This window comes from Agelaius phoeniceus, chromosome 9 (assembly GCF_051311805.1).
Source record: "Agelaius phoeniceus isolate bAgePho1 chromosome 9, bAgePho1.hap1, whole genome shotgun sequence".
In the NCBI taxonomy this organism is placed as follows: domain Eukaryota; kingdom Metazoa; phylum Chordata; class Aves; order Passeriformes; family Icteridae; genus Agelaius; species Agelaius phoeniceus.
Window position 1 is genome coordinate 10242332 of NC_135273.1, and position 21046 is coordinate 10263377.

At 39.7% G+C, this 21046-nt stretch overlaps 1 protein-coding gene across 4 annotated transcripts in view; it reads right to left on the reverse strand.

The window, feature by feature from the left end:
• ADD3 (adducin 3) overlaps positions 1–21046 on the reverse strand; it is a 92268-nt gene that overhangs the window by 4576 nt on the left and 66646 nt on the right. For all 4 annotated transcript variants that reach the window (XM_077182894.1, XM_054637255.2, XM_077182895.1 and 1 more), the window contains 11 exons: positions 19751–19971; positions 8659–8797; positions 7118–7269; positions 6924–7004; positions 5723–5872; positions 4769–4912; positions 4582–4680; positions 3370–3552; positions 2866–3123; positions 1684–1803; positions 304–393 (listed from right to left, as the gene is read on the reverse strand). In XM_077182894.1, coding sequence (XP_077039009.1) covers positions 304–393; positions 1684–1803; positions 2866–3123; positions 3370–3552; positions 4582–4680; positions 4769–4912; positions 5723–5872; positions 6924–7004; positions 7118–7269; positions 8659–8797; positions 19751–19942 — 1608 coding nt within the window. In that variant the 5' untranslated portion in view covers positions 19943–19971. The remainder of the gene's footprint in view (positions 1–303; positions 394–1683; positions 1804–2865; positions 3124–3369; positions 3553–4581; positions 4681–4768; positions 4913–5722; positions 5873–6923; positions 7005–7117; positions 7270–8658; positions 8798–19750; positions 19972–21046) is intronic.

Genomic DNA, 21046 nt, shown 5'->3' on the forward strand with positions numbered 1-21046 from the left:
GAAGGCTATTTTTGGCCCCATGCATTCCAAAGTTCTTCCTCTCTCACTTAAATGAGCTTAGACAAGGATCCTACTTCATTAACATTAATGGTGGCAAACTTAACATGCACATCTCAATTTGAAACTATCTTTTTAAACCTTTAAAATGAAACATGAATAACATGTATCACACCTCTAAAACTGGCATTAAAATAATCAGTTCTAACAAAACATTCAGAACAAAAATGGCCCAAGCTGACATTTGAAACACAGGCAGCCAAATTACCTGAACAGCTATAAATCAGTTAATTATGTTGTACTCACTGAACTTGGCTTTTTATCCACAACAATCCCTGCCAGCAGCTGAGACTGAGGTCCTGCTGTCTTTAGGTCATATCGGTTTTGCTCCCTTATCTATAGAGAGAAAACAAACCAGGTTAGAAAAAATTATTTCTCTTTAACAAACCCTATGCCCATCAGCTTTGCAAAGCCACTAACACAGGCAGCAGTGAATGGCTGAAGAATCAAACTGTGTGCTGCTGCACCAAAAATTAAGAACTCTTCTTCCACCTCTAAATACCCAGCATATGTTGTTTGGCTCTTTCAGTGCTTACAAATACTTACCCCAGTCCCAGTTCTTGCACTTCATGTAAGCCAACATTTAGAAATAAGCTCCCAGGAATAGCCCCATAATTGTCCTCTCCTCTTCCAAACCTCATAAAAGGATGCATGTTCAGCTGTTGGAGGAAACTCTGTCCTTACAAAGTTTGGTAAAGTTTTTCCTTTTGTGAATAGCTTATTGTTTTCCCTAAAGTAACAGCCCTAACTTCTAATTGTCAGAGCGTAAGACATGGGCAGATCAGATATAAATACAAATACAGATCATATTAAAAAAATCCTACAGCAGAGAATTAGGAATAAACTCTCTGTGAGCCAGTGACATGCATGAATTTAAAAATCATTGCCTGGGATAATTAATGTATTATTAATCTCTGGATGATGAGAGGGTGCCTTTCCAGTTCTGAGGAAGGGAGTTGCTCCTTCTAACTCCACTTCAGTCCCCAAGGACGCTGATACAGTGCTTTCCAAGAAAGAAAAAGATAAGCAATCCAATGAAAAGTGTCCTGAATATCTGCTAATATAGTTATGCTGAGGGTGGAGTATTTGATCAGTCAGATAATCAGTGTCTTTCATGCTGGAAGGGAAAGGCAGAGAGATATTTCTGTTTACAGAGAGATCCAACAATAATCTCTGATTTTCTTTTTTTTTTACTGCCATTAGAAATTCCAGCTTAACAAGCACTAGGAAAATTAAAACAGAACAGAACAAGATTAGAGTCTGAGATTGAATCATGCTGCAGATGATGTACAGCAATTCTGTTGGTGTTGACACCTAATTATCTACTAAATAAAATGATAAATAACAGGGACTACCATTCCCAATCTATCATTTCCAGAGTTAACACTCATCTTTCATCAGACTACTGCACTCAAAATTTAAATATATAAATAGTACATACGTATCTACAGATTTTATGTATATCACACATTTAAATACATGTTTTTGGTGCCAAAAATCACATATAGTGTAAGAACCTTCTTAATAAAATCAAAACATTTGAAAATGTTATTTTACTGCTCTGCTGAATCATTACTTGAACACATAATTTTATTTGGAAATGTTACAATTTTCAGTTCATTTTACCTTATTTCTCTTTTCCAACACTTCACTTGGGTTTGTGTTTAGAGGAACAAATTGGTTTGGATCTTCAATTTTGATTGGTGTTCCTCCACTGGTCTTGGAGGAGTCATCAGCTTTCATCCACTTAAAGAGGGAAAAAATAAGACAGAAGCTAAAATAGCCAGTATGATGGAAAGGAACAATTCTCTGTGCTCTTACTGTTAAAGAGATATCAAGAAAGGACTTTCTGACTTTATTTTCACTTCCACACGACACCTAAAAAAAATAATCCCAATTCCTTTACAGGTTTGTGTGTTTGCCCAAAAGGATTTTAACTTGCCTTGAACACGACTACTTTTTGTAAATACTGACATACATTCCTGAAAAATGCAGTGTTAGCTGTGTATTAATGATGCTGTATTTAGAAAGGATCACACTTTCTAGTAACTGGCATGTAGATAAGAGCCCTCGTTCATGCAACCAACTTCCACCTCCACCGACCACACATTGACTACAGTTTTTTTCCCTTCTCAAGCAGGGTTCTGAGGATTTTTTTCCCCAGCTCAAGTTTAGAAACCTGCCAGCCTGCCAGCAGGAGGAGCTGATGCTTTTGCAGTTGTACTGGAAGTAGCTGAAGAGCATTAAGATGCTCTGCAGTCCCACGAGGGCCACCTCTCTGCAGGCAGGAAACCAAGTGTAAGCATCTTGCTGAGCTGCAGGAGGGGGAAAATCTTCATCATCATTGAAAGCCTGTAGCACGAACAGACCTTTCAAAAGCTGTTTTCAGAAGACTCACAAATAGAAAGGGGACAGCAAGAGATGAATTAGAGCTTGTGTCTCCCTCATGTAAAAGAACAACCCACGGTTGACTTAAAGCCTTACTATATTTGATGGATAACTAATAGCATAAGAAGAAGTGGTAGAAAAACTGTTTTCTACTTCAGGAATAAGAAGAGATGGTTAGAACTCTTAGATGGTGAAATCATTGTTAAATTTTATCATGAAGTGTTACTCTTACAGTCAACCCCTCTCTCCTCTAAGAGAGGAGACCCTTAGTACCAATGTCATTAAGGCTCTGAAAAGCCTATTTTAATTTGCTCAATAAACTTATTTGCCAATCCTATTCAAGATTTCCTCATATAAACTGTGTATAACTTACTTTCAAGTAGGGCAAAACCAAAGTGACTGTCCAACACATCAACCTACCGTGATCTTAGTCCTGGGACTGGTTTCCCCGTTCCAGGACTCCTCAGGCACATTCACTTTCAAGTATGTGTTTGGAGAGTTCAGCCATCTTGTCTTCTCTCTCTGTTGCCTCTGTGCAAGGAATTTCAGGGGGGAAAGTGGGACTGTGTCATCTTCAAAGGAAAAGGCAGTCACAGTGGCTGGAATCTCAACATCACTCTTATGTCTGGGTTTTTCCCTGACTAATGGCTGCCTATAGGCATAGCCAGTTCTGTATCCCTGTGGAGGAGAAAAAGTAGAAAAGAATGTTTAAAAAAATTAAAGCAAAGATTTTTACTATTAAGTTACTACACATTTGTAAGAATGGTGGGACAAAATTGAAGCTCAAAGCATTATAAATTCTTATTAAGACAGAATACTGCTGTCAGAAAGAGTATGAATAAAAAATTATTTGCTTTACAGAATCCAATCCTACACTCAAAACCTTACAGGTCTACATTGATACCACCAGCAACGTGCTCTCACCAGGTTGTCCAGCATCCTCATGAGGGCTTCAAATTCTTGCTCCCCAACTTTCCATTTTTGTTGTGAAGCCATATTAACTCCACCTCCTCCCATTGCTGCCACGGCATGTGTGGAAGGCTTGAACTTCTGCAGATCCAGTAGTAGGAGATTGTCTATCCCACCTGCCCCGGCCAATGCATGAACCTGGAGACATCAAGGAGTGTATTTCATTTGTGGAAAAACTTTTGTATGCTCTGCTTTTCTGAATTTGCAGCAGGAGGTTGTTTAAATACATGCTGTGGTTACTTCTCAAGCTAGTTTTCTACTGTCCAAAAAATGCATTAAAATACATAGCAAGTGACTGCTACAGAAAGCATTATATCATCTGCTATCAATTGCACCTTAAAAGGGCTAGACTGAAACACCTGCTTTCAGAGTACCCTTAAAATCTTTCTGCATCACAAGATTAAAAATTGTTCCTTTTTCTCGCTGTTTCAAAATGAGAGAGTGTCTGAACTCAAGATGAATGGTAGGGCAAGGAAGGAAAGGAATGGGAGCCTGCCATTTGCACACCCAAATGTATCTTTGGGAGGACAGGATCACTGGGGAACAAGAACAAAGTGATGAAGTTTCTGGGGATGGCCTTAAAACTCATGAAAGGTGAGAACACTTTCAGTGGTCTCTCTTCACATGTAATAGATAGTATCTGGATACCTAACCAGGTAGCTAAAGTTAGTCAGAATGGAAACACTGAATTTGTGATTTAAGTTATTTTTAAATATGCCACCCACTACCATTGCTCTAAAGACCTTCTTTTAATTTGGTTTCACAAATCTGAGATCACAGAGAGAAGCTTCTTTTCTTGTCACAACATTCAGCTTCAGTAAAGGAGCTGGATCTTCAGTCTCACTTCCCCATGCAGTGAGTACCAGCAACTCTATCATCTGACAGATTCCCTGCATGAGGCCCACTCTGCACAGCATGGAACAAAACCTTCTGTGTGCTTTGGAGTGTAGCACCACTGAGACTGTGTCAGTGTTCCTAGAGTGAGTATTTGTGCCATTCCCTCGGTGATTCCCTGACCACTCCAGTCTCTCTTTGACCAGGTATACAGGATTCCTGGATTCCACAACTCCAAAACTGTGTGATGTAAGAGGAATTCCCATCTGGGCTACAATCTGTAACTCTGCAGCATAAGTGTTTGAAATGAAACACAGATAAATTCTCACTCACCTGTGTTTCACAGGCCAGTTGCACATTGAAAATATAGTGGAATGCTTCTTCCAGTGTCTCTCCTAGTGTTACCACACCATGGTTTCTCAAAACTAATACCTAGTAAATGAAGACACTAATGTTAAATGGTAGAAACTGGAGCAGGACATGAACATTGTTTAGGAAGAGCATAAATGAGGTTGAATACCTTGCAACTGGGTCCAAGAACTTTTTGAAGCTGAATTCTCTCTTCCTGTTCATCAAGAGATCCCTGGTAGTTGTAATAAGCAACATCTCCCAGAATCAGAGCCTCTTGTGATATGGGAAGGATGCCACACTTCATAGAAGAAACCTGTTTCATGAAAATGAAATGCTGGTTAACTAGGGAAAAATGGAACTCTTAAAATTCATATCTCAACCACCCAAGCCTTAGCAGGGTGTACTTTGTTAGAAGAGAGACAAACTCCATAGGGAGAGCTTAGGAACAACCTCCCAGCAGTCTAATTTGCAATAGGGTGCTGCTACCCAGTCTAGGGACATATTTATTGAAGGAAATTTTTGTGAATTTTATTAATGCTAAATTCTCAGCTTACTTAATGGTTTATCCTTCTTTCTCACATTTATTACTTGAAAAAGCTGGTATAAAAGGAATTATTAATTCCTTTATATTTTGTCTGTAACCAAGGAATGTATATGTATGTGTGTGTGTGTGTGTGTGTATTTCTAGATAAAATAATAGGAATTTAGTTATTTTAAACCAATTCTTTCAGGCCTTCTTACATTTTTATCATTATTATCCAGACCATTTAAAGTTTATGTTAACTATAACATTTAAATACCAAGGTAAATCCAAACAACTAATCAAACCACTTAAAAATGGAGCTGCATAATGCAAATGAAGATGATTTATACAGCACATGATATTATCTAGGATGCTATAAATGAAGCCTGTGTAAACTATTTGCTTTACAACCTCCTCAACCTCAGTATAATAATCTCTGAGCATCAATTTATTACGATGCCATTCCACTGTGGTGGCCCAGCCCTCTCTCACACTTTTATTTACCAGTGCAGAGTTGATATTAAAACCAAAATGAAACTGCTGTGAGAAGAAATATGCCCTCAGCTGTTTTCTTTCATTCTGTGCCAAAGGAAGACTTACAGCAGCTGTGGCAGGGGTGTGGATGTGTATGACACATCTGACGTCGGGGCGGGTGGAGTAGATGGCCACATGTGGACTGAAGCCCACACTGTCAATACTGAGAGCTGTGCTTCCCTGGTCCACTACATCTCCTAGGATGTTCACCTTAACCTGAAAAAGGCAAACAGACAAATGACACTCAGAAAAGTTGTGACAACTTCAGTTATCTAGAAAATAGCCTTCCCTTCTTATTTAGTACCAAATTTCCCCACACACACTCAAGGCTCAGAGCACAAAAATGTAGGAGAGCAGCCATGAATGTGTGTGTCAATGAACCACCCTGCTGCACTTGCCCTTCACAGCTGTTGGAAGCTCAGACATGGAAGAAGTAAGGATCAGACCCTGATACAACATATATTCTACTCCAGTCTAACTGACCTTTCCTTGTTTCTGACTTTCAAAAATGCATTCCATTAACATTTCCTACATTTTAAATATGAAGATAACTCAGAGCCTGAGAAAATTCCAGTAAGAATATTCAATGCACAAGGAATTTTCAGATTCATTGGAACATTAAAATAGTAATTCCTGGATCAACAAAAAACTACAGCAGGGTCATGTGTCATGGTATTTTGGTTCTGTGCTTGCTGTGTAGTAGTATCAATCTCATTTTGGTCCCCCTTTCACCTTGAGGCAGTTTCTTTACAGATATGCACTGACATGAAGAGCATATGGCAGGTTCTACAACAAAAGATGTGTGATTTAGCAGCAACCACTGCCTAAATACCAGCCTGTAACTTCACCCAGCTCATTTACTGGGCCTGGGGAAGATTATTTGACTTTATCAGCTCACTTCCAAAGGTAAGAGGTGATTCTGATAACACTACTCCTACAGACTCATTTCACATGTATTGCCACACTCTCAGGTTATAAAAGGCTACACTGAGGTTACTGCTGAGTTTCATCAGACAGGAACACAAAACTTTGCTGCTCCACATGGAAGCTGGAGACAAAGAAACAGAAAGTAAAACTAAACCCAAGAAGAAATACTGGCAACAAAGGCTGCTACTATCTAGGCAGGTGATCAGCTTTTCATCTGGTGGGTAAATATTAAAAAACCCCAAACAACAGCATAATTACAGAAGTCCATTTAAGCAGCCACAAAAGCATTTGAGAAAACAGGATGAGCCTTGCTGGTTATTACAGCAGGTGAATCACATACCAGATTAGAAGCTGAAGCTTCAGAAAAAGACAGCCCTCTTGGAATAATTAGAATGTGGTCATGTTCTTTGCTTACTCTTACCTGCAAAGGAGACAGGAAATGGATTACTGATCTAATTTACATTAATCAGGGGGAAAAATAATTTGAATGAATAGTGAGATTCTAAGTAAGTTTTTTTTCTCTGAAATACTTACTGTGATATAGGTATTTGGCAAATGTGCCCACCCAAACAAGTCAGCCAATCTGTACAAACTGGCTAACTTGCAACGAGTGAGTTTTTCTCCCTTAACAAACGAGGAGGTATCTACCCCAGGCAGGTCATTGATGGGTGTAATCATTCCATGGCCTGAAAAACAGACAAAAACAGATGATGGCCAGTTGGACAATTAAATATGTTTCCAACTATGCCATGATCTTCCAGATGCAGTGTATTTAAATGGTTAGCAAAGCATACCAGCGTTTATGAGACTGAATAAAGGTTTTTCTGAGCTGTCTCCTGAATCAATATCCTACATAGGACTGGAACTGGGCTCTAAGACATTTGTCACTAATGAAGTATTTTTATATGTTACTTTGAGGTTTGTTTTTGTTACAGGAGAAGACATTCCTTGTAGGCTTCTGACACCAGCAAAACTAATTTGAAGAGATATCTCAGTCTTAGCACTTCAATTCAGCCCTAATGAAGAAATTAGGATTAGTGCAAGAGTTCTCAAATCCTTAGACAGAAGGTATCACCTCTTAACAGAGAAATCATCAATATCAATTTCTGTCTTTGACTTGTGACTACACAAACATACCCCTCTCCCCTTCATGAATGCATGACAGCCTTCTGAAAGCTCACAACCTTTGTTCAGAGGGAAAGTTAAGATCAAAAGAGGTAAAAGTCATTTTGGTTTTTAGGAAAAGAAGTGTGCACTTTGAGATCTGTCCCCATTGTCCCTGGCAAACACAGCAGAAACAACAGTGGGACACAGAGTCTCAGCAACCAACCAGAGACATGAACACGAGGTTATTTGGGCTCTCTGTTCTCTTCCACTTGTTTTGTTAAATAAACCCTGAAGTACCATTTTGGGACCAAATCTCCAAAGATGATGAATGCTGACAGCTGCCACTGTACTTCAGGCTTGTAAGCTCCCATATGATGTCCACCCACAGAACTTAAATTGACTAGAATGTCTCAGTGCTTCATGACTTGGAAAGAACTTGGGTGTTAACTGCGAGATCCCAGTGACATCTTTACAAGTAGAGTGCAGACTAGGAGCTGTTCTTAACTGTGGGAGCTGTTTATCTGATAATTCAGTTTGCCAGGGGATTCTCCCCATCTCAGGGCTCTTGGGTTTCTTTTAGTAACAATTTATATGCAAGAGTAGAAAAATAAAGAAACTAAATGGTAATGTATTTCACATCTCAGTTTATATTCATGTTAATCTCCTAATAGTAACAGAACACAACATTTTGTTCCCCATGTCAGTTCAACTTTTATTAACAAATTACAGAATAACTGAGTTTGAGGATTCCAACCACTTTGGATATCATTATACAAGTCAAAGAATTTGAGAGAATGAAGCCTAAAAAGGCAAGTTAAGGCCACCATCTGTACTACTTCACAGCTGAAGCAAGCTCTGACAGAATTTTTATTCAAGGAAAGAGGAGATCCCAGCATTCCTAAGCCCTGCTAACAAATTAAAAAAAAAAAGAAAAAAAAAGAAGAGCAGTTTATGTATAATTCACTTACTGAGTGAAGATGAAGAAAAACCTGTAAAAGTGCTTGCTGTAATGTACTCAGCAATCTGCTGTAATGCAAGCAGTCCAGTGGGGTTATTGCCCTTCTTCATCTGTTCTTGAATAAGGCATTCCAGATCTTCTCTAAAAGCCTGTAGAAACATTTGAAAAACATCAAGGAAACCCAGCCTTGATAACCTTATTTTTATTATAGGTGGGGCTGCTAGTTTTGCCTCTAATTAACGTTACATGAAACTTCCCCATAGAATTTGTTTTTAGCTGTTTTAACTTTGCCAGACTTAATCATCTGACCTAAACTTTGCATGCTAGGTACTGGCAATTTGTGGGGCAGAAAGGAGGAGTTTGGTCACAGAGGATTTACTATTTCCCAGTACACAACAAGATAAAATGTATTTTTTTAAAATTATTGAACCCATTTTTATCAGTAATTAAATTGTTATCCGTATTTTGGAAGAGATACTTGAAATTCGATCAGGATGTGTTGCTTTCTGTGCTGGATATTTTTTTTATAATGTAATCTCTCTGAAAACCCATTCAAATTTGATAAAGTTATAAACAACTGGAAAACTGGAGCTTATCCATGCTCAAGTAATATCACAGACATGCAAAAACTAGAAGGAATGCTATCTCCTCTCTACTTTTCCTTCCCAAAGGGAAAAACCCTTCCTTCTTTTTCTCAATAAAGTGATTGCAAGCCCAAGAGATAAACTCTTGCAGAATATATAATGAAAAAGTTTTCATAGTATCAAATTTAATATACTATGCACTGTGGACAAAGCCTGTTCCTTTGAGATGATAAACAGATTATTCCCTATCTACAACAACCCCCTGTCCTAGGACCACTGCAGTCCTGACATTCCTAGACTAAATAAATTCTGTTCCTTCAAACTTATAGGATACATTTTCTAGCCCTCTCATTACTTCTTGGCAGCATCTTGCAGCTCTTTCCCAAACTTGCAGTACCCAAAGCTGAGGTGGATTGTGAACACTCCTGGTTCCTTCCAAAAACACATTTGGTGTCTTTACCACGCAGCTGGCTCCTATTATAACTCCAGACTATTCCCTGTAAGTAATTGCTCCTTAACAGTTTGCCTTCCTTGGCAGAGCACTTGCTCTCAATTAAAGAAAGAAAACAGTTCTGTATGACAAATGTAATTTCTTCACTGAATTTTAATTCAGTCCTTCAAAACACCCACTCTGTTGGGCAAAATCCACCAATCCCTTGGGTCTATTCACCAACAGGTTTTGATTAGTAAGAGAGAGTGCTACTGAGCCCCACAGAGTCATCCTCATGACTCTACTTGACACAGCCTCCTCAGCTGGACAGTTGAGTCTCCAGGACCCCTAATTACCAACTCTTCAGATATCCATGCTCTCCTTAGAATAATTTTGTCAGGATCATGTTTGTACCTGAGACTTGCTAGATTTTCCTAAGTAAAGCCTCTAAAAATTCCCCTGACTGACTCTGAATGGATCTGCTGCACAGATCTCTCAGTGCAAACCAGAATATTCATGTGGCATCTCCCCAACAGCTGAAGAACCTCTCACCAGCCTGAAGATGCACAGGCAAAGTCAGATTTTTCTCTTTTGTGGCTGCTGTTGGTAAGGTCTATGCAGCAGGAGAAAAGAGCAGATGAGGAAAAGGAAAGAAAAAACATAGAACTGAGAGAGGAAAAAAACCCAGCTAGGGGAGAAGAAGTGGAGGACAGTGAGCAATGGCCATAAACTGAAAGGTGCAAAGCTCCAGCTCAACATGAGGAAGAACTTTAGATCAAGGGTAGCAGAGAACTGGATCAGGCTGCCCAGTTCTCTGCATTATATTAAATTATTCCTCCTTCAATTCAACAAGGACTATAAAAAAGATCTGCAAAAACATTAATAGTAAACCCTCATTAGTCATATTCAGACTTCTGGAGGCGTTTTTAGCCTGTACAAGTAATGTTACTTCCATAGTAGAAAAAAGGTAATGTAATATATTCGGGAAATTTTTGAAAGAAAGATTTTTTAGTTTATTGTATATTGTATTTTTAATTCTTCTGCTTTTTCATCATGTTGTTTTCCTTCTTTTGAGCTTAATTTTGCACCTTAATGCTAGCAGTAGTATGTTACACATTTGCTGAGACTACTAGAAATGAGGATTTAGTGTTGTATCAACAGCTTTGTGAAACCAAACGAGCAATTTCCCTTAAAAACAGTTTTAGAAATAAGAGAAGATAGGTAAGAGCCAGGAAAGTAGCAAGTATGGAAGTTTGGGATGAGTTGTAAAGCAGGTGAGAATATGGATGAAGTGCATAAAATCAGGTATGCAATTTATCCACATGCCAGTGCATAATGATGTTGGCTAGCAGCCCTCAGCCTGCCACATGGGTATCTATGAATATTTCACTACATTTCACCCACTGCTACAGACCTCTGAGACTTGGAACTGTTAAGTAACCACCCCACATGTGCTAGCACAACCTTCTTCCATTTCTGGTAATCTCAGTGGGCTCCTATGAAGGGCACCACCTTCTTGTGGTCAACAATTTACCTTTAATAAGAGCCATTAAATGAATGATATTTATTTCACTGTACAAGACTGATTTCTGTAAAACCACTAGCTTGCAGGGTTCTGATTCTGGGATCTGACCAGAGCAACAGGAGCCTGCTTCTAAAAACCTAACTAGAGCCTGGAGACCAAATTGTTTGGTTTTGCTTTAATTCATGAGATTGTAATATATTTATATATGTGTGGCATTATACTGCCCACAAGTGATCAAGCAAAAGCCAAACAAGTAAGTCATACTGGAGAGAGAGATGCTTTCAAAGAGATGACAAACATGCTGCTCTGGCACAAAGCAGATATTTTTCAAGCAGAAAGGTAATTTCAGATGTAGTATTTGACAAGAAAATGCTGACAAAGGAAAAATTGTACTGTCAGATGAATGAAAAATGATGTTATTCAGCTGTATGCTCAGCATTGCTCAATCAAGAGGAAGTTTCAGGGATTTAGTAGGCTTTTCGGGTACATGTGCAGTGGTTTGTCTGTTTGTTTGTTTGTTTGAAACCATGACAACTTTAGACATGAGACACTAAAAGCAGTGACTTTCTGCAGTGGGGTACAAATCCCAAAGTGAGCAGCAGAGCACCTCTTGGCTGCCCATGATCCTGCCAACACAGCTGGACTCAACACCTGCCTGTGCCTGCACACAGCAAGGACGTAGCCAGGCTAACCCACCCCTCACAGCTGGGAATCATTTCCTGTTTGCACAAGCATCCTTCTGTCTTCAGGGACCTCACCTGCCCAGCCAAGCACCTGTGTCCCCCCCACTTGTGCTGAAGCAGCACATCAAGCATCAGACTGAAGGTCTGATAGGAAATATCCCATGGTGTGAGAACTGGGCCCCTGACAGCTTCTGGGAAGGAGGTACAGAGACATTTCAGACAGGATACACAACCAGGAGGATGCTGAGTGGGGCTTTTACTTTAGACACCCAAGAGAGTAGCCTGACCTTGGTAGAATGCAGGCTGCTGCTCTGCTTCCATCTCACCCACTTTCTGAGTGCCACTCCACCAGCTTGCTCTGAGACATGAATTTCCCCACCACTCACCAGTAAAAATGAAAAGGGCAGCTCAGCCTATTCCTAAAACTGTTTCCAGAATTCCACTCTTTCCAAAACTGTAGTCAGCTTTTTTACACCAGCTTAGACAGCCTTACATGGTGCTGCACAGCCTGCAGAACAGACACAGCTTTTCTTGATGGAGTCATTAGTAGGATGATTAGGTCAAGGTCTTTCTAATATCATAAAATAGTTCTTCTCCTATTTGCAATCATCTTCCAAATACACATCATAGGTTCAGGCAGTTTAGATGGAAAAATCTTTCAACTTAGATCGGCTGAAAGTCAAGAGCAAAGTTAACAAGCTCGGTTCTGACTCATTTGCTTCCATCTTCTTTCAGAAGTACAGTCTAACTGTGAGCTGACAGTGTAAATTTGGGCTTTTAAGAATCAAAGCAACATTTGCATGTACCAGTTGACAACTAGTATTTTTCAGGAAGAACTAGAATAATTAACTTGCTAGAATAACCTATTTTACATGGATACACACATACATAGTGCAGAATAATGATGTTACTAAAAAACTTTGTATTAGTCTCTTCATCTTGCTAGGCAGCTCTCTAAGGATGTTAAGAAGTACAAAGGCTTATAAGTATTTTGACTACCTATGCTGTTTCTTTTTTGTTGACCACTGATTTCTACATGTATCCAATCAAAAGAAGTAGAAATAAAATAATAAACAAATAATAATGGTATACAAGTAATCTACAAATACTCCACACCACTGCAAACCTTTAAGAGGGGAAAGCACGTGCTCACATTAGGACTAATAACAGTAATGACTAAACAGTTTCACATCATTCTACAGGAAAGTAGTTGAAAAATACATGTGAGGTCCCTACCTTTCACAGCAGCACTGCTGTTAGACTAAAAACTGCCAAATGATCCAAAAACCCATTCAACCATTGTCACTTTAGCCCATTTTGATCAGAGTTTCTACTATCTTCAATCCATTTTTAAAAAGGGCATAATTCAACTTATCTAAACATACCCACACAGAGTCTCTAAGCTAAATCTCCACCACTGAAGAAAAGTTTCAAAACTTAACTGGTGCTTTGTCCTCGAGAGTGAAGAGACGTTAATTTTGGTTCCTGTGCTGTAAACACGGCTGCCCGTGAGAGGAAGACCTTCACTGAAACAGCCAACACAGCTCCTAAGAGGCTCTTTCAAGACTGAAGTTTAGATACCAACAGCCAGAGCCCTCAGTGGAAAAGGGTGGAGCTGGCCACAAAAAAACCGCCAGGGAGCGAAGGCTGGCGGGGAGAAGATAAGAGTCACAAAAAGTGTTTGTCAATGCTGTGAAAGAGAACAAGGGGGATGGGGCTTCTGTGTCAAGACAAAAAGAAGTAGCCTTGGTAATAAGTGTGGGGAATTAGCTGAAGTTATAATAATCTCTTCACTTGCACTGAAGGGTGAGGGTACCTGGGCTGGATTTAGCCTTGGGCTGACAGCAAGGCACTCCTCACACAGAGCTCAGCCTGTGCCAGTTTTTCCAGCTCCTCTAACCTGGTGTACACTGGCTTTCCTCCATGAGCTGCAGCAGAGTGTTCACTCCTATGATAAGCAGCCTAGAGATACCCCATGATTACAGCCAAACCTGAAGCACTCAACTCCTCTGCCAAGCCCATCCCCACCAACCCAGAGCCAGCCACACACACAACTGCTGCTCTGCATGGGGTGTGGGTCCCTCCCTCGTGTTCTCTCGTGGAGTAGAGCCATACCATACATCCTGCTAAATGGAATGTAAATGAAATGTAATGAATGTAAATGGAATGTACAATGAAATGTAAAATGCTAGACAAAATCAAATTTCAGCTCGTCAGGGGTCTCACGCATTTCTGAGCATAATTAACTGGGATTTTCAGTAAGTGCAGGACTTGGAAGGGTGGGAGCACACATGGTGAGGATGCTCTAGGAGGGATGGCAGAGCTCTTGCAGGGTGTTCTGGATGCACATGCTCCTGCAGCCAAGAAGAAAAGTCACCAGTCATGGCTTTCCAAGGTTTTCCAGGTATTGTTCAACATGTATCTGGTGGCATTTATATCTAATGAGAAAAAAACACAGTTCAAACTAAGTGGAAAGGAGCAATATGGAAATAGAGTGGAGTGAAGAGAACCCAGTTTTATAGTGAGAAAGAAGGGAAATTCTCACTATGTGCCCTTGTGGTGCAGGACATTGGTGTGAATTTACAGTGCTCATCACAGCTACAGAAATGAATGATAGCTGGGCAGGGGGATTTCTTGGGTCCCCACAGAGATCTAGTGCATGGCCTTGATTTGAGACAATGTTGCCCTGACCACAAACTCCCTCTCACTTAAAATTTTGTCACACTGGACAGGGGATCTTTAAGGGACATTTTGTAGTATGTCTTCAATGACATATCAAGTTGAGCTCTTGCCTCTGGGTGAACAAAATGCTGCACAGGTTATATGATGAAAGCATGCAGCTAAATAAGCCATTGCAGGGGGAGGAGAGTCATGACTTCCCAGCAGGATATTGGGAAGATGTCAGAGAAGACAAAAGCCAGAGCAGGGAGCTGCAGGGCGAGAGGACTGCCCAGTCAGGAGGTCCTCAGGTGATGCAAAAGGTTGTGTGTCCTTTGTGGCCAAAAGGCTGAGGCTTCTGAAGGATGCAAAAGGCTTTTGAACTTCTGAGAAAAGAGCAGTAAAAGCCGAAACATATGAGAAACTGAAAGGACTTTGATATTTTTAAGAAAATAAACTGCCCCAAAAGGGAGTGGTATTGCAAAAATACTGGATGTTCCCTTGATACAAACTAAAGTAAGCTAAACAACTGTAAAAGTTGGGGGAAAAAAATAAATTAAATCATCCTTCATCTCTGTCCTGATGGTTTGAAAATAACATATCCAAGAAAAAAATTCAAGTGTGGGTGGGATTGCTTGTTTTTGAGGAGAAAAATCTGCCTGCATGCTGCATGCTAAGGCAGACCTCTGAATAGAAGAGTTGCTAAGCTGTATAGTTATCTCCCCATGTTTTTTTGGGCAAGACCGGCTAGTGTGGGAGGCAGGGGTGGTTTGCATGTGCAAGGCAGGAAGGGAGGCACACAAAAGAAGTACATTTTTAACCTCAGTACAACCCCCCAAAATTTTTCAGTCTGGATAGTTTCACCTGAGCCTTCCTGCAATGGCAGTACCAAGCCAGAGTGGCCCTGAATTCCCTGCAGAGTCACGGTGGGTTGGTAGACACTCTCTAGATCCAGAATTAAATTAAAGTCAAGTTTGATGGGATCCTGCCAACACAGAGCTCAACTTTAGGAAAAAAAACCCCTGAGCTCCAAATAGCTGTGTTTTATATGTAAAAATAGCCAGTGCACATCCAATGGGTCTCAAGAAGCCACACAAAACTTCACTGGTAAATTAAAAACATAAACTGCACATTTAAATTTTAGTAACTGGGCATTTTTATGTTTACATAAAACAGCTGTTCCACTCATTGCTCCAGACACAACTTCTTTTTATATTAGTAAAAATAATGAACATATATATCTCTATATATCTATATATAAAACATATATATATATAATATACAAACACATCTTTTGTACAGGAATCCATCCTCTCCCATTTCCATCCTCACCTCTAGCTTTCCTTCCAATACACCAATATAAAGGGATGGAGGGTACTCCTCAGAGCAACCTAAGCCCGGACCCTAATTTCCTGTTGGGTTACACACATTTTCCTGCCAGCTCCAGCCTGTAGAAGCTTTTCTGCTGGGTGGATAGTTTCACATAGTCTCACTCCACTGGAAGCAGTGTGACACTGCTGCCTGCCTGCAGAAACACCCAACACCTTCCCTGCTTCACCATGGCTGTGGGGATCTTCTCCCAGTCTGTACCTGGATGTTCACTCAGCTCCTCAGTGCTGAACTGGCTGCTCAGTTTCCATAAACACCATAACTGCACAACCACTGCCCTTTTTTTTTTGAAGTGTTTTAAGAGTTTCTGGTTGCTATGGTGACAGCATCAGAGAAATGCTAGAAGGAAATAAAGGCCAGAAGGACTTGTATAACATAAGTGAAGTAAGGAGTTTGATGGTACAGCAAATATATTTTTGCTCTGTGAAAAACATAGTAACTCTGTGTAACAAGCAACATATGACTGTTTAGCATACAGACAAAACTGTTTTTAATTGCAGAGTTAAGTTGGAAAATATAAAAAGCCCTACAACAACCAACCCATTTTTTCAGATTTTGGATATATTATAGGGCAATTATCTTGAACCCAATAAGCAATAAAACTAGTCCACTGTATAAATGTAGTACCTTTCTTTAAAAATAACAACATGCTACCCAAATCCTCTGAAACTGAAGATGTTACTAAAATAAACCTAAATGGCTTCATGCTAAAATTGGCCAGCAGTACTTCTGGATGCTATCACACTGCTCAGGCCTAGCTGATTTTAATTTCTTTCCACTTTTCTAACAGACACAGAAGAGCAAACATGTTCAGTTTATCAGATTCTCCAGGCTATCAGATGCTCAGGGGCTACATGCAGCATTAGGCAAACACATCTGAGAGCTTACTGATAATGTCAGGACATTCTCCATGGGCAATGGTCAGAAAACAACTATGATTTGTTTAAGGTTTAATAAGAACAGACTCCAAGACATTAGCAAACATCAGAGGTAATGGAAATAGCTTTTCAGTAGCTTTTAAATTATTTAATTTAGGAAAGGGAAATTGCACATCAGAGAGGAGTATTCAGATTGCACACTAGTATGGGCACCAAACAGTACATCAGAGAGATGCAGCAGCTTGATGTCTGAAGGTGTCTGATCAGGCCTGTAGCCCTTACAATAACATGCACTGAGTAAAATATACTGTGGTTCCTGAAATATATTCTCTAATTTATTTTCTTGCTAAAGGATTTAGATTTTCCTACTTGAAAGAAATAAATAAATAAAGCTTGTTAATATAACCAGATTAAATTAGTACCTAAGCTTCCTACTATGTGACAATGATTAACCCTTTAGTTTTGCACCTCTGCTCACAGAAAATGCATCTTCAGAGCTCACCTCAATATATCACCACCACAACAAGCTTGTGTACTTTTAAGACAGCTGCTATCCTTGCTAGATACACTTCACATTTACTAATACTTGCCAGAAGAGGCAATTGACTATTTCTTTGATCTGAATGCATTTATCAAGGCTTGGTGAAGATGTGCATTTATATATGTAAGACTGGGTGAAGATTCACCAGCAAAACAAGTTCTTCCTTAAACTGCATCTCATAATTTCTCTTCTTCTATACACCTTACAACTATATCTCATAATTTCTCCTCTTCTAAACACCTTACAACTATATCTCATAATTTCTCCTCTTCTAAACACTCTACAACTATATTCTCTCTGTCAAGTGGAATAATCCAGAAAAGCAACAAAGTTCCATGAAAATATCTAACACAATGTAATTCTGCAGCTATAGAACAAAACCACTATGGACTATGCTCATCAATTCACTCCTGAACCTGTGCTACACAGACTGGTAACAGGAACAATACTTTCTGGCCATTGTGTGATAAATTTTAAATTCAAGAGAACAAGGCAAAGGTTTTCAGTCCTGAGTCCCAGGGACAGTATGGCACTCAGCAGCTGGAGCCTGGAGCCTGGCACACTGCACCTTCCACCCCAAATAAATGCTGAAATTCTCTTGATGGACATTTGCTCACAGATACTGTATAAAAATGCTTTCATTTCCTTGCGTGAGAAATCACTGCACAGTTCCTCTAAATTTTCTGTATCAGGAAAAGGGAGGATAAAAGGAGATACTTGAGGGGAAGTGGGAGCTCAGACAACTCCTCTTCGTGCCTGATCCCACACTCAGCTCCCACGTTCCCATTTCTCTCTAAGCCAAGCAGGCAGCAGGCCCCTGGCTTATTTGGACAACTGTTCCCTTACACAACAAAAACTTGCAACTTATTGGCAGCTCTGAACAGTCACTTTCCAAAAAGTGCTGGGCTCAGCTTCTCTTGCAGCAGGACACTGACAGCAGCCCAGCAGCTCTCTGTCCTGCAGCCTTCTGTTAAAACAGCAGCCTAAACTCGGGGGTTCATACCCCTCTTCACACCCCTTCCTAAAATCTGCATGCTGACACTCCATCTACTAAAAAAAACACCACAGAGGCTGCAGCAAAGGGACTTCAATTACATCTGGCAGACTTGGCAAAAGATGCCACAAAATGTTAATGAAATAGTTACACTCATCAGATTCAATACTGTCATCAAAAGGACCAAAAAACCACCATCACGGACAAAACCAAATGATCTCTCCAACTTATTTTTATCTGTTAGGCTAAAGATGTAGTCTTTCTGTGAGTCCTGGCTACTCATAATGTGAATATTTTAACAGGAATGAGTAGATTCTGATCACATTTTACAATTGAGTATTTAACATAAAATGATCATAATTAAAACATTATGCAGTACCTCCTTAGAGTATTTTCCTTATAAAAGAGCCTGGCTGCAAACCCAAGCTTGCACAAATTGACTTGAAAAATAATAAATTCCTTAGTCAACAGGTTCATGTTATACTCAAAGCAACACACGGATCCAAGAGACACTCCAGGACAACACTTTAGCAAACAATCCTGTTATTCATGGATGACTATAATAGGGTGATTACTAACAGCTGTTTGCAATCTCTTTACATATGGAAAAGCTTCAAAAAAATTACAGAAGCACCCCAATTTACAGAGGAACTGAAGACAGAAGGATCTGTAAAGCTGCTTAGCCCCTTCCCAGTCCCATTATCCTCAACACTGGCATTACACATGGATACCCCTAAAGGATCATTCCACAGGCCTTACTCACTGCCTATGGCTTCAAAATACTCAAAGCAACAGCATTACTTTCCAATGTATTCATCAGGTTAAACTCAAAGAATACAGGTATTAAAATATAAATTAAAACTACTACAAAAGTGGTTCAATAGATTGAATAGTTTTATATGTAGTCTACACAAGTACTGAACTTATACAACCAGTAGATGAGCATTAATGTGGCTAAGTAGGGGTATGATCACCCTCAAGGACATAAAAAGAACATAGTCTAGCTTTTAAATAAACTTAACCCAATTATAAATGTTAATTAAAGCATTCCTGATGCAAATGATAGGTTAATATTCAAACCCAGAAAGCAGAACACCACGTAATGCCCTAATTTGTTCCTATTTGACCAGTGACTCCTTCGCTCTCTTCCCCGTCCCTAAGTTTTAATTAGGAACCCTGCAGCCAGCCACATCTTTCTGTAACAGTGCAATGAACCATAAGAATATAAAAGTATCAGAGGAAAAAAACAACACTATAAAGGCTGCTTGTCCACAGACAAAACACCACACCAACAAAATGCTCGATAATCTGTTTAGCGACTTTTCTTGGAAGATGGTCCAGAGATATTCCAGCTAGCTGTGACACAGATTTCTTTTTTTACAACACCCTTTCCATTTTACTCCCCACTTGTGGCACTCACAGGGCTCTGCAGTATCTGGGTGACCCTCTTCCTCTGCTCCATCATATTGAAGTCCTGTCTGAGGTCGGGGGACATGTTCCTCTCCCGGATGTACTCTGGGTCATTCTCATTGATGCGATCGAAGTACCGCTCCTTGTGAGGCATCGTGGCAGGGGGAGGAGTGGTGATCACCTGGCTGGCATCAGCACTCATGCTTCAACACTGTGCAGGGAAGGCTTTCCCTGAAACAAAAGGAAAGCAGGGAAAAGTGTTAGTTCAAAGGAGGCCAGTGCATGGAACTTCCAGGTCTGGACACAACTAATGTCCCTTTGCATCTCTGCAGATCATCTAAAATGAAAGGAGACCAAGTGAGTAACTATGACAATCAGAAAATTTAGGAAAGATTCTAGAAAAATGGTTAAAAACCATTAGTAAGTTCTCTGATAGTGCACAATCATCTTTATTTGAGGTAAAATAAAAACCAAAAAGCATACAATTAGGAGTGACATTTGAAATGACCATTGAACATTTTATGACAAACTTTTGTCTGCAATTTTGCACTACACTAACATCTCCCAAAGTTTTTGTACATCTCTCCTTCCTGAGCTATTCAAGCAAACACCCAGAAGAGAAGGCCTGTTTAATATCTGCCCAGAGCTCATCTCCCAGCTTGAATGAAGAAATTCCTCAATTACAGCACTTTCAAAGCATCTCATAACCACAGCTTAAAGATAATGCTTCAGGACTCAAGGACCACCAGGGAATTTCCACTGAGCTCCAGCTGGTGCCTGCTCTTTCACAAAGCACTTGGAGACATTGAGGGAACTGCAGAGGTTGTATGTTGGCTTACACAGCACTGAGGCCACATCCATAACAAACAGCTGAGCTTTAGTTTTTCTCCTTTTGTGTGCAATTGTATGCAAAGACTCTCACTGAAGCTCATTAGATTAGGAAAAGAAAAAAAAACCAAACCAATAAAAATACTTTCATGTCTTGGTAGAAAGCTTAAAAATCTCATTAAGAAACCTGATAAGCATTTGTAAACACAAACAAAACTGGATCAAAAGGAAAGAAGCAGACACCTGAATTTTCATACAAAGAATCAGGCTCAAAAGCACACTCAGGAACACCATTCCTCAAAAGCTACTGAAGAGGGACACTTTCTCAGGTTTGAGGAACAAAGAGAAGCAGGATTTGAAGGACGAGATAAGTTTATTATGAAAATACATTTTAACATGCAAATATCTACAGTCAATAATACATTTAGTATAAAAATATTTGCATGAAAAAAATATTTGGTATGTAAATTCAAATCTT